Source organism: Pezoporus flaviventris, unplaced genomic scaffold (genome assembly GCF_033815535.1).
Source record: "Pezoporus flaviventris isolate CSIRO_AGI_PZ_B2104156 unplaced genomic scaffold, CSIRO_AGI_Pfla_v1 ptg000002l, whole genome shotgun sequence".
Classification (NCBI taxonomy): Eukaryota; Metazoa; Chordata; class Aves; order Psittaciformes; family Psittacidae; genus Pezoporus; species Pezoporus flaviventris.
The window spans coordinates 75,109,819-75,122,187 of NW_026892550.1; the positions used below are offsets into that span (position 1 = coordinate 75,109,819).

The 12,369-nt window shown below is 42.7% G+C and overlaps 1 protein-coding gene across 2 annotated transcripts; it reads right to left on the bottom strand.

Moving 5' to 3' along the window:
* Positions 1-4,986: 4,986 nt before the first annotated feature.
* On the bottom strand, positions 4,987-11,813 carry LOC133264065 (cytochrome c oxidase assembly protein COX18, mitochondrial). 2 transcript variants are annotated; one of them, XM_061443970.1, is made up of 6 exons: positions 11,523-11,813; positions 10,271-10,371; positions 9,581-9,744; positions 6,723-6,835; positions 6,027-6,134; positions 4,987-5,304 (listed from the first exon to the last, which is right to left on the bottom strand). In XM_061443970.1, exons 1-6 carry the CDS (start codon positions 11,775-11,777, stop codon positions 5,131-5,133), a joined length of 915 nt encoding a protein of 304 aa, XP_061299954.1. In that variant the 5' UTR covers positions 11,778-11,813; the 3' UTR covers positions 4,987-5,130. The 2 variants fall into 2 exon arrangements, with proteins under 2 accessions (XP_061299954.1, XP_061299961.1); XM_061443977.1 differs by lacking the exon at positions 9,581-9,744.
* Positions 11,814-12,369: the final 556 nt, after the last annotated feature.

Consider the following 12,369-nt stretch of genomic DNA (forward strand, 5'->3'; position numbering starts at 1 on the left):
CTAGGGTGACTCAAATCCTGAAAAGCAGCAGTCTTTCAAACACACCAGAAAACAATGGCGAATCTAAGAAGGCAAATTTCACGTACTAAACATTTGGTGACCCAACAGTCATTAACCCGTGTGATGTATTTTTCAGTGATCAGTCTCCATATGCTTCCCAAGATATCTCATGTTATTTTTTTACTACAAAGGAGACCTATCTTGTTTAAGGCCCTGTGCAGAAGCTGCAGCATTCCCTGCTCTCAAGTGGGAAACACAAACCCCTTTCAGAGCAACCATGCAGACTGTTTCTCCCGAGCTGCAGAGTAACAGCTCCCCCTACTGCTATTTTACCAGCCAAAAATCCACATTACCTTGGCACATTGTCTTTTTCCAACAATCTCAGCAGGCAGAAAATTACAAGATGACATTCAGAAAGACCTGTAACACCCTCTAAACATCTAGAAACGATTTCCTACATCAGACACAACCCCGGAAAGGGCTTTATCAACTCAACTCTGACCCCACCCATCACCTCCTCCTTACCTGGGGTTTTTGAGTTTTTAAGTAACATTAGAGAAGATGCTTTGTGCTGCCTCATTTCACACACACAGAAGGGGGTTTGGCATAAGAATATCCTAGGAGTACACAGAAGTAGCTCTATCACTGACATTCTGAGATGCATAACCAGACAGTGCACACATCTCCACAAGTAAAGCTGCCACATCTGGAAATGTAGCATTATTAGCACAAGGACATCTACACTTCTTGTCCAGAATTGCTGTTCTCACTCGGAGATGGTATCACATCCCTAGCTGTAAAGTCACAGCTGTAGGAGCAGAGATCTATACAGCAGGCAGAATGCTGCAACATATTGTTAGTGGTATCAATTAACATCCTCAGATGGAAAACTGACTTTACATACCTTTTCAAAAGCCTCAACATGCTTGTCAAAGTGCCAAAAAGCCACTGTAGGAGAAACAATTACTTCCTTACCCTTCATTTTGGGGAAGAAAAATCTCCTAAATCCAACCTGTATTTACACAAAGCACAGCAGTCCATTACAGTGTGCTTTAAATTGAGGCACACTGCAGTTTTTGGAATAAGGAGGGCATATAACAAAACTTTCAAAATCCACATACTTATCTCCAAGTTAATCTACACAATTATTAAGGTGCATCTATTCAAGAAAAAGTATAGAAAAATATGCATTTATAAATTAAACAGGAAAAAGGAGGATCAAAGACATATGGATACTGTATGATCAACAAATGTTAATTTAAAGGCCTAGAAAAAAAAGGCTAGGATAAAGTTTCCTATAAAATGGACTATTCTCATTCTCCCTAACCAGAGATGAAGTCTAGGAAATTTATGTAAAACATGGTTACCAGTTCTGGATTTCATTTCTCTTACTAAAGAATACACTGACAGGTATACAAGCACAGCTGATCGCTCTTCAGATGCTTCAATATACTTCTAGGAGAAAGACTTCTGGGAGAAAGAAACAATTATGGAACAGGCAAAGAAGCTACAGAATAAAATGGTCAGTGCTATGTTCAGTCTTGCAGTGCCACATGGATATTCATCAAACTGAACATGCCATATCTTGACACTAATGAACCATGAGGTGCTGTGAGCTCAACTTCTGCTCTAAGCCTGTTAGTCATGTGAAGAACCGGTGTCTGCAAAGCAAGGTTGCCTACTGGCGACTCAGATATACATGAGGAACTCAGCTCTACCTCAAGTCTCTCCACCTATAGCCCTCTCAGCCATGGAGAAGCACTGAAGTATCAATTAACACCGAACTAGAAACAAACTGTGTGGAATTACATTCTGCTTTTGCATCTCATGATGTTGAAACAAAAATAACGGTTTTCTTTAAGGGCCTAAGCATGATTATTCAGTGTTACTTTTAACTCAAAAAGAATCTGTTAAAAGTGTACTCTCACAGTGGTAATTCTTATTTGAGCTCACGTAGCTGAACTGCCACTGCTTTTAATCTGAAAATTAGGAGCAAACATAAAACTCTCTTCTTAAAACACCAGAACTGTGAAGAAAGGCTGCAAGAGAGACAGCAGAAAATTGTGTGTCCATGCATGTCTAAAGGTATGTGGCTATATATAATAGCCACTCAACAAAAATTTTCTTCCACCTAGGGTGGAACACACACCTGCTGCCTTGCAGTTTATTTTACAGCTTGTCCTATCTTTTTTCTTCAGCAGCTTTAAGGCAGTTTTGTGGCTGCAACTCCTGAACCTTCTTTTGTGCCTGGAATGGTATTTAATAATCCCCTTTTCCAGATTTTTCATCCAGCATGGCAGAGTAGAAACAATTATTCAATTTTATTTGTTTCCGCTACTGTTAGAGATCAGGTTAATATTCTCAAGAGATTCCAGGGGGTTTATGGTAGCTGTTACTACTTTCTGGGTGGGTTTTTCAGTAATGTTAGGAAAAAGCAACTTAGAAATTCCAGTGCTTCTGATTATACGGAAAGTATTTAAAGAATTTGTGGAGCAGGATTTACTGACTGAAGTTGAGAAACTGTACATGAAGTAGAAGCTTGGTTTTATTTTTCAGAAAACTCACTGTTAGGGTGTATTTCAACAGATACCATTAATTTAATCAAATGTAGACATTTTTAAGATCTATATCACTGTCTACTCCAGCCAAACTGAAAGGTTAGGATACTTCTTCCGTTGGCACAGTACAAAACGAGTTACAGCAGCTACAGTAATGCAAGAGTAAGGCTGGACAGGAAGAACTACAGTCTATTTAGGACTGCATCATCATGCTAACTTGCATTATGCCTGGACAACAGCTACATAATTCAGTAATAAAAATATTAGTAAAATACTAGTAAAAATACTAGTTAAAGCTATCAGTTTGGTAATGGGGAGTACAACTTCCATTTTGTAATTATCACTGTTTCCACCTGTTCCACAAACAAAAACATCTTTAGTTACTCCAACCAATTGCTCTGCTCCCAGTTGTATGCTTGAAAATTGTTCTTCTTAATAATCTGTGATATTTCTCCAGGTAAGACACTAATATCATCACAGAACCATGCACCTAGAAAGCAAATTCTGGAGGTCTCTAGTCCAACTCTTGTTCGCTGCAGGGCCCATTAAAGCAGGATCCTCAGGGCCTTGCCTGGTTGGCACTTCAAGTACCTCCAGCAATGTAGGTCCTATAATTTCAAACTCCAGGATACCAGGCATGGGACCATCCTTGAAGAAAAAAAAAATATGGTTTTCTATCAGTTCTGAAACTTTTCCAGCTTGTCCCTGTTGCCTCTCATCCTTCCTCTATGGACTTCCATGGCAAGCTTGGCTCCATCTCCTTTGCCACTTCACACTAAGCACTTGTAGAGAGTGATACATCTCCCCTTTCCCTTTGCAAGGCCATCTCTTGATGGGCTGGACAAAACTCCATTCTCTCAGCACATCCTAGGCTCCAGCTTCCAGCCCTCCCCTGGATCTGGTTCCAGCACACTGATGTGCTGTGCTGGGGAGCCCATAACTGGAAGGAGCATCCAGATACGGCCTCAAGAACTGCTGAGAGTAACAACTTCCCTCCTACAACCAGGTATCTCAGGGGAAGGCAGGATTTCACTTGTACTTCATCACCTTGCCAGGTCACTGCCAGGACCTCACTCCTTCCAGAAACACTGCCAGACCAGGATACCAACCCTGCCATCAGCGAGAAACCAAGCCCAGCTGCTACTGCTGCCATTCAGTCCTGTCTAGCAGGTACACTGCAGTCTGAAGAGCCATATGATGATACTAAATTCAAATAAAATATAATAAGAAAACAGAATTTACAAGATGTTTTTTATAAGCTTCTGAAGCAAGTGTGAGAAAATATATAATGCACTTCCCTAACAAAAATACCTCCAAGTAAAAGACAATCTGAAGTGTAGTATCAGGGCTGAAAATAAGTAACATTTCATTCCAAACATTTCTGAAAAAACAACCCTGTCCTATCTACACACCAAGCCTCAATAACCTCCTTCAACCCCTTCTTTTGCTCAAGGTTCATGGCTATTGGAAACAAATGAACAAAAGTAATACAGAAGATTAGACTCTTTCCACCACAACAAAAGCATGTGACTGTTGGCTTGTTACGTCTGCCTGATATTTCACCTGTTTCTCTCTTTCCCAGTGCACAGATTTTTTTTTTGTTATTTTAAATATCACCTCTGGTTATCAAAGATTAATGAGCACCAGCTTTCACAATTAAAACATGAACCTTCCTGACTGCACTATGACAATCACCTGATGGCAAAGAATACAGGTAAGGCTGTGTCCTTGATCCTGATTTCTGGTTCTCTAAGAAAAGGAATGACATTTTATGAGACAAGCCTTGCACAGACTTCTGTGCCAAGGGACATTCATGTGCAGAGTTTCCCAGCAACATAGGTCTTAAGAAGTCTGCAGAGCAAGGTGAGATGTGAGCCTGAATACCCTTACAGTATTTGAAGTATTTGGTTTCTCATCATCATTCACCTTTTTCAAGCTGCTAGTTGCCTCATTTTAGTACAAACAATAAGCAGCTGGCACTATTTTATTCACAAAATTGAGAAGAAACAAGAGTGCTGCCACTCACAGAAATTACGCAAGAAACTTGTCCTCCTGATTCCAAATGAAATGTGTAAGAAACTGACAACCACTTTACTCTGCAGTTACAGGAAATGCGCTATCAGAACTGTTATGGAGAACATCATGTGAACCAGATGGATACTGAACAAGTACACCTGATTTCCAATCAATCTGCACTGGGGTCTTCACTGAATAAACCAGTAACTAAACTACAGTATCAGCCCATCTAGGCTTTTCCCTCACCCCAAAACTTGTTCACTAGCCTATGGGTCAGATCAGCTCCACTAGATGAACCAGTTTTATTTGAGTCATCTGCACAATTCCCTGTGATAATTCAGGAAGCAAACCTGTATTGCTGGATTATTCTGAGTCAAAACTTCGCAATAAACACACACTTGTGCCGCACAGCCATTTTTTATGGCCAGCCAGCTCTTTATTTGGAAAATAAACATAATCCCAGATACAACATTTTACAGTAAATAAGTACATCTCAATAAAACATAATTATCCCTGCAAGATCTGTGGGACAGCTCTTCTGAGATTTCCAACTACATCATTTCTTGAAACTGTATTTGGTAGCCAAGGCAGACAGGATATCCCTGTAGGGAGTATCTGTTTCTGATTTGGTCCTTGGTATCCAACACAGTCGACGAAAGGCTGGAGACCGCAGCAACAGGTTGTGAGAGAGTCCCACGAAGCTGGAACACAGCCAGTACAACGCCATGGACTGCAACAAGACCAAGCCCAGTTCAGCCTCCTTGCTCTCACGTGAAATCATTTCAGCAGCTTAGCATGAACTACAGCCACTGCTTACTCCCAGTCATCCAGAAAAGGAATTCACCTAAAACTACTCCTCCCAATAATAATGGCTTCCACTGAAAATGTATTTTTCACTCTCTCATCTCCTCTGGGAAAAAGAGTCATCTACACTGAAGCTTGACAACAGTTCATAAATTAATTCATATTAAACTTGCTTAAACTTCTATGTTTCCAACTCTAAGTTGATGAGCCAAACAACCAGGTAATTATTTTTATGTTCACAAGTAGAAAAACACCTGGTAAAGTGTTTTAATAAAATTGTGGGAATATTCTTGAGTTATTAACTCTGCTGTTTACTTCTGACAGCAAGCAAACATTTTGTCTATGTGTCCTTATATAAAGTTTTCCTCTCACTTTTGAGATCACAAAGAGGATACACTAAGCTGTTCTGAATGTGTTTCCAAACCCCAGTTTGTGAAAACGACGTTTAGAAACATTAACTTTGCAGGTTCTTCCCTCTTAAACAAAAATATTTCAAACTTACCAAGAATTTAAACATACACTTAGACAAAACACCTTGTAATAGAGAAAATGATGTATTAAAGAGCAGCATCTGGGCTGCTTTTGAAGTACTAGGATCATACTGGAGTCACAGGTTAATGGAGGCACCAGGCAAGACTCTGCACTTACAGAGGGGACTGTTGCAGCAACAGGGATCATTACTACTGACACCACTCGAAAGAAGTTTGTAATAAGCTTCTGGAACCTGGAAACTTTCATTTTTTGTGCAGCAAAGATCTGAAAGAGGAGAAACCCAGAGTTGTAAACAAGTTCTTTTGGAAATGACTAACATGAGAAAGATGGCAAAGGGTTTCCTGCAACACAGATCTCTCATTCATGCCTTACTTTCATTTTGCATCTTCCATTTCAATCATACTGCTACAATCCAAAAAAATTCTGGATTTTTTCAATTTCTTAAGAAAACATAATATTGTTACTTTTGGTCACAATGCAGTAACAAATCACAGGCAGTAGAACAAACCGAGAAACCCCACATACGCTTTGGATGCTTAACACTCCAGAAACTGATTAGAATGTCACTCTTAAGAGGAGCTTCAGAGTCAAGACTAAATTTTACTGAGGCTTAAGTAAAACCAATGAATTATCAGAGACAGGTCACATGAGAATCTGTCATCTCTAAACAAGAACCCACACATTCAAATACGTACAATTAAGTTAATTTTCAGCTCTGCCCAATGCATTTCGAGCAGTGATAATCTGAAACTACCAATATGTGGCCATATTTTGTAACTGGGTAATACTGTCTTAAAAGTCTATAAAAACAACTATCTGTTTGCAATCATCCTATTCCTTCCACCAACATACCTCCACTATCAGCAAATTCACAAGCCCAAGTGAAACTGGCAGAATCCATGTAGAGTCTGGTGCCGTGAGGTCTGTGAACCACAGTGCTCCGCCTGCTGAGAAAGCCTCCTGAACTACAAGTTCAAAGAAAACATGGAATTAAGCATTATTTGCTACCTCAGGTTAGTTAGAACTGTACCACATATTACAATCATCATGGTTTAAGCCCAGCCCATAACTCAGAATGACGCAGACACTTGCTCACTCCCCCTTTCCTCCCCACCCTGCTCCCAGACGGATGGGGAGGAGAATCAAAAGAATGTAACTCCCACGGGTTGAGATAAGAGCTCAGTAACTAAGGTATAACACAAATCACTACTGCTACCACCAATAATAATAATGATAAGGGAAATAACAAGGGGGGAGAATACAGAACTAAAAAGGGAAAAGGAAAATAAAACAATACACACAAGTGATGCACAATAAAACTGCTCACCACCCGCTGACCAATACCCAGCCTGACCCAAGCAGCAATCTCAGCCTTCCGGATAACTCCCCCCAGCTTATATACTGGGCATGACGTGCTATGGTATGGAATTGGCCTTTGGCTAGTTTGGGTCAGATGTCCTGTCTCTGCTTCCTCCTGGCTTCTTGTGCCCCTCCTCACTGGCAGAGCAAGAGATTGAGAAGTCCTTGACTGGAGTAGGCATTACTTTGCAGCAACTAAAAACATCAACATGTTATCAGCACTGTCATCAGACTAAAGCCAAAACCACAGCACTGCACCAGCTACTAAGAAGGAGAAAAATGACTGCTACTGCTGAACACAGTAACAATAATCAAATCATCCAAGTTTCTAGGGATGTTTTAACTATACAATAAATATTGGTAAAGAAGAAATCTTGAGTTTAAATCGTGTTTCAAGGCAATCTGCTATCAACACAAGTGCAAAAAAAAAAAAAGGGGGGGGGGGGAGATAAAAGCTGAGACCCAACTTGGCTAGTGGCAGGGTCAGGTAAAGCTGTGATAAAAATTAGCTGGATCTCAACCTCCACCTTACAAACCAATGAGGAAAATATGCAATACTACAACCTACAGCCACTACATATTTTGTGGGTTTGAAATAATGATATTTTTCTTAATAACTGTATGACCTGCTATATTTTTTAGAAGAAATAACTATAAATTCTCTTCTAAAAAAAACCAAAATATCAGTATTTTTGTTAAAAAAAAAAAATCCCCCCACAATCACCCTGTCTACAGTATGTCACATGAAATTTCACATGCAAAAAAAACCCCACAGATTAATAATGAATGTGCTGTGGCATGGGTAATACCACCTGCTAAGCATACTTTTGAACCATAAAAATTCCAAGACTTTTTTTTTCCCCAGTAAACTCTGTCTTCAGAAGACCACAAAATAATTAAACATTCACACACCCTCACAAAATGCCTCACACTGTTTCCAGCGCTCAGGCCCTGATACTGCTTTTTAAGGCAGCATCCCACAAAGCTCAACACTATTTCAAATGATGGGAGTGCAACAGCTGAGCTCAGCGATGCTCTGGGTGATGCAAACTCCTGCTGCAAGAGTACAAACCAAAGCAGTCTTGGTCTGGTCCAGGCACAAGTTCTTCACGTATATGAACTGTGGTTTATCTACTACAATGTATACTGTGCACCTAATCAAAGAATGAGAGAATGGTTTGGGCTGGAAAGGACCTTAAGATCCATCCAGTTCCAACCACCCTGCCATGGGCAGGGACGCCTCACACCAGACCACGTCACCCAAGGCTCTGTCCAACCTGGCCTTGAACACTGCCAGGGATGAAGCATTCACCACTCCTCTGGGCAATCCATTCCAGTGCCTCACCACCCTAACAGTAAAGAACTTCTTCCTTATTGTCCTGGGTTCAGCAGTAGCAGTCATGTTTGTCCTTTGTGTTAGCTGGTGCAGTGCTGTGTTTTGACTTCCAGCCTGGGAACAGTGCTGATGATACCGATGTTTTCGGTTGTTGCTACGTGATGTTTACCCTGACCAAGGACTTTGTGAGGCTCATGCTCTGCCAGGGAGGAGGGGAAGCTGTGAGGAAGCAGAGATGGGGTGCCTGGCCCAGGCTAGCCAAGGAGGTATTCCATACCACAGCACGTCATGCCCGGGGTGGGGGGTAACTGGGAGTTACCCGGAAGGACACGGGCTTCTGGGTGGGACTCATTTCTTGGCCGGTGGTATTGTATTCTCTTCCCTTGTTATTTTCCCTTATCATTGTTGTCGTTGGTGGTAGCGGTGGTGATTTGTGTTGTACATTGGTTGCTGGACTGTTCTTGTCTCAACCCGTGGGAGTTGCACTCTTTGATCCTCCTCCCCGTTCCTCTGGGAGCAGGGAAGGGGAGAGCCCCGGTGCGGGGGGGGGGGGAACGGACCTCGATTGTTGTCAGCTCGGCACAACTCACTGGGAGTGAGTGAACAAGTTACCTGACTGGGTTTAAACCACAACACTTATATCCAACCTGAGCTTCCCCTGTTTCAGTTTAAATCCGTTACCCCTTGTCCTGTTACTACAGTCCCTTATGAAGAGTCCCTCCCCAGCATTCTTCTAGGCCCCCTCCAGATACTGGAAAGCTGTTATGAGGTCTCCATGCAGCTTCTCTTCTCCAGGCTGAATCAAAGCTTTTGAAATTCAACTTTATCAGCTGTTTATCTATGCTTAAATATATATTAAGTCAAAAAACTTAGTAGTGGAGCAGGTTTTAGCTGACATATTATCAGCTTACATGTCAAGCTAAGGAGACAGTGCTCTTTAAGCAACAAAGCATCTATAAAAACAGTAAATGAACTAAAAATGACTGTTAAGAGAGTGTCTGTTCAGGTGAATCACCTTCTGAGCTCGTGGCACCGACACTGCAGTTGCGCAAAGCGAGGGACACACAGACCCACATTGGAACCTGCACCCACACAAGCAGAGTGGCTTTGAAGGGGTGGCAGTTGTCTCGAATGTACAGCTCCGTGATAATTCTCCGCAGATTCTTCTTATAGTGGAACCTTGTAGAAAGAAATGAAAGAAGTCCTCTCACAACAGCTGTTATAGAGCAACCAGTAACTTGTTTGACGTGCTATTTCATGGTGCTCTTTTGCCTGAACTAGGGCACAACTTCCTCAATGCAGAGGTAATCAGTCAGTTATGTGATCCTCAGCATCCGGCTTAGACCCACACACTGCTACTCCACAAAGTGCAGTACTACACTAACAAATCAGCACGACCACAACTATTCAAGCAATATTTAGATATCACCATAGCTAAGGGAACTTTGACCACAAGTAAAGACAACAACTTAAAAAAAATTATAATCCTGGATTTGGCCTTATAAGCCTATCACAAATACAGAGCTTTAAACCAGATATGCTCTGAATGGCAGTATAACAAAGACAAATCAGTTGAAGTGGTAAGAAAATCTCAGCTTTGGGTAAGGGCAGAATCTTTATGTAAGACTGCTGTGCACGGGGCTGTCCCTTCTGCTGTTCCACAGTCTGGAAGGGGCTTGTAACATATATACAATCTCCACCTTACCTGGCCACCTTTTCAGACCAACCCAGCTGCTTTCCACGAACAGAAACTTCATAGCGAAGGCGCTCAGCCAGGTTTTTAATCTCGGGCTGCAAGTTTTCCAGCTAGCAAAAGAAAAGGAAAAATGTTTATGGACACCTGCATATAACAACCAGTTTCTTTCCCCATCTGATACTGCACAGGCATTAAAAACCACTGAAAAGGACAAGGTGCTATCTGTGAAGACCTTCTAACAACACAACCACTTTAAGATGACGTGCGAAGTATTGACAGTAAAAGTCAGACAACTCAAAATACAGTATATAAAAATATACATGTATTTATGTGTAATGTATATCTATATATAATATAGATGCATATAAAATATAAGCATACCTGTATGTTATACATATATACGTAAGCAAATCTATAGAGAATAACAGAACCAGGTAGGTTAGAAAAGACCTTTAAGAATATAATCTATATATAAATTAAATCTATATATAAAAATATCAAAATATATGTGTATGAAATTATAGATATAACTACAGAACTAGAATTTTATATTTTGTTCTGAATATTTTTACCTTCACTCAGCAACTGTGACCTTTAAGCTAGTTTACTTAATAAAAACACCCCACCCTTTCATGTCCCCTCATAAAGCTCTAAAGCCCAGCAGGACACAGCCCTGCAATCACTGAAGTCACTAATCATGAAGAGTAAGAGGCCCCACTATGCAGGAGTGCAACACGATAATCACTTCTGCAGTCAAAATAAAAGGGAAAATGAACAAGCATTACTTTAACCGAAACAAACAAACAAAAATCCCACCCCAAACACACTGCAGTGGAAGGATTACATTATGGTTCTTTTTCAGTAACACTCTTTGAACCATGGTCATTGACGAACCCTGTCCACGACCATACCTGGATGGACCAGCCTGACACACCGGTTAAGTAGTAAAAGCTCTAGCTGATTCCAAACCAAATTAAGCTCTGGCATCTGCGAAGCACCACACCACGGGCTTCATGTATGTGCGTATGTATATATATGTTATATATACACAACAAACAGCAGAAACGGGAGGAACAAACACACTTTTCCACACACAGCACAGGCTCCTTCTGCTGCAGCGGTAGTACGAGAACCTCTTCGGTGATTTCAACCCTTCTCCCTTTAGAGAAAGCAGGCGTTCAGAATCTGCTGGAGGCTACTTCACGGTTTTATCGCCGCAGCTCTAGCAACAAAAACGCGAAGTAAACTTTAAGGCACCCACCTTCGCCAGGAGCCGGCACTGGTGCGCGGCCAGCGGCAAGGTGACGGCGGTGCGGAGAAGGGCGGCACCGCAGGCGATGGCGGCCCACCACGGCAGCCCCGCGGACGCCTGCAGGGCCGTCAGACCGCCCTCGGCCCAGTGCACAGGCGGCGACTGCGACCACCACTCGTACCAGCCGCCGGGGCCTCCGAGCGGCGCGGCCGGGACTCCCGCCGCCGCTAACCGAGCGGCGCCCGCCCGCGCCAGCCGCCACATGGCTGACAGTTTCCGCCAGGGGGCGGTGCCACGCACGCGCCAGGCGCCGCGGCGGACATAGCGGTTGAGGGCAGAGGGAAGGAAGAGGGCTGAGGGCATGTCGGCAGCTGATAGCGCCTCATTAGCGGGTGGGCCGGGCGCGGAGGTCACTGCTCACTGCCGGGAAGCCGGCGCGGGGTGAACCGTGTCTGCTTACCTCTGCCACGGCACGGAGGGGAGGGGGGGGAAAACCGCCTCAGTGCGCGCAGAGCATGAGGGAGCCACTGCGGGCACTCTAGAGCACGGTTTATCTTTCTTTAATAAAGGCGACCTCCCACGTCCAACAAGGAGTACGTACCTGTTCTGTACCGGTCAAATAAAAAGCATGATCGTGTAAATCACAACCCAAAAAGGCAACAACGACAAAAAAAAACACAACATCCCAAACACAACCCCCAAATGTTCCTCACTCCACTTCCAGATCCTCTCACCCCCCAGAACACCATGAATTCAACTCAACACCACACCAGTACCACCCACACTCCACTGCCCTGGCCTGATTTTTCAAGTCAACAAAACACACTCTCCGTTTTCCTGACCCCCAGAACCCACG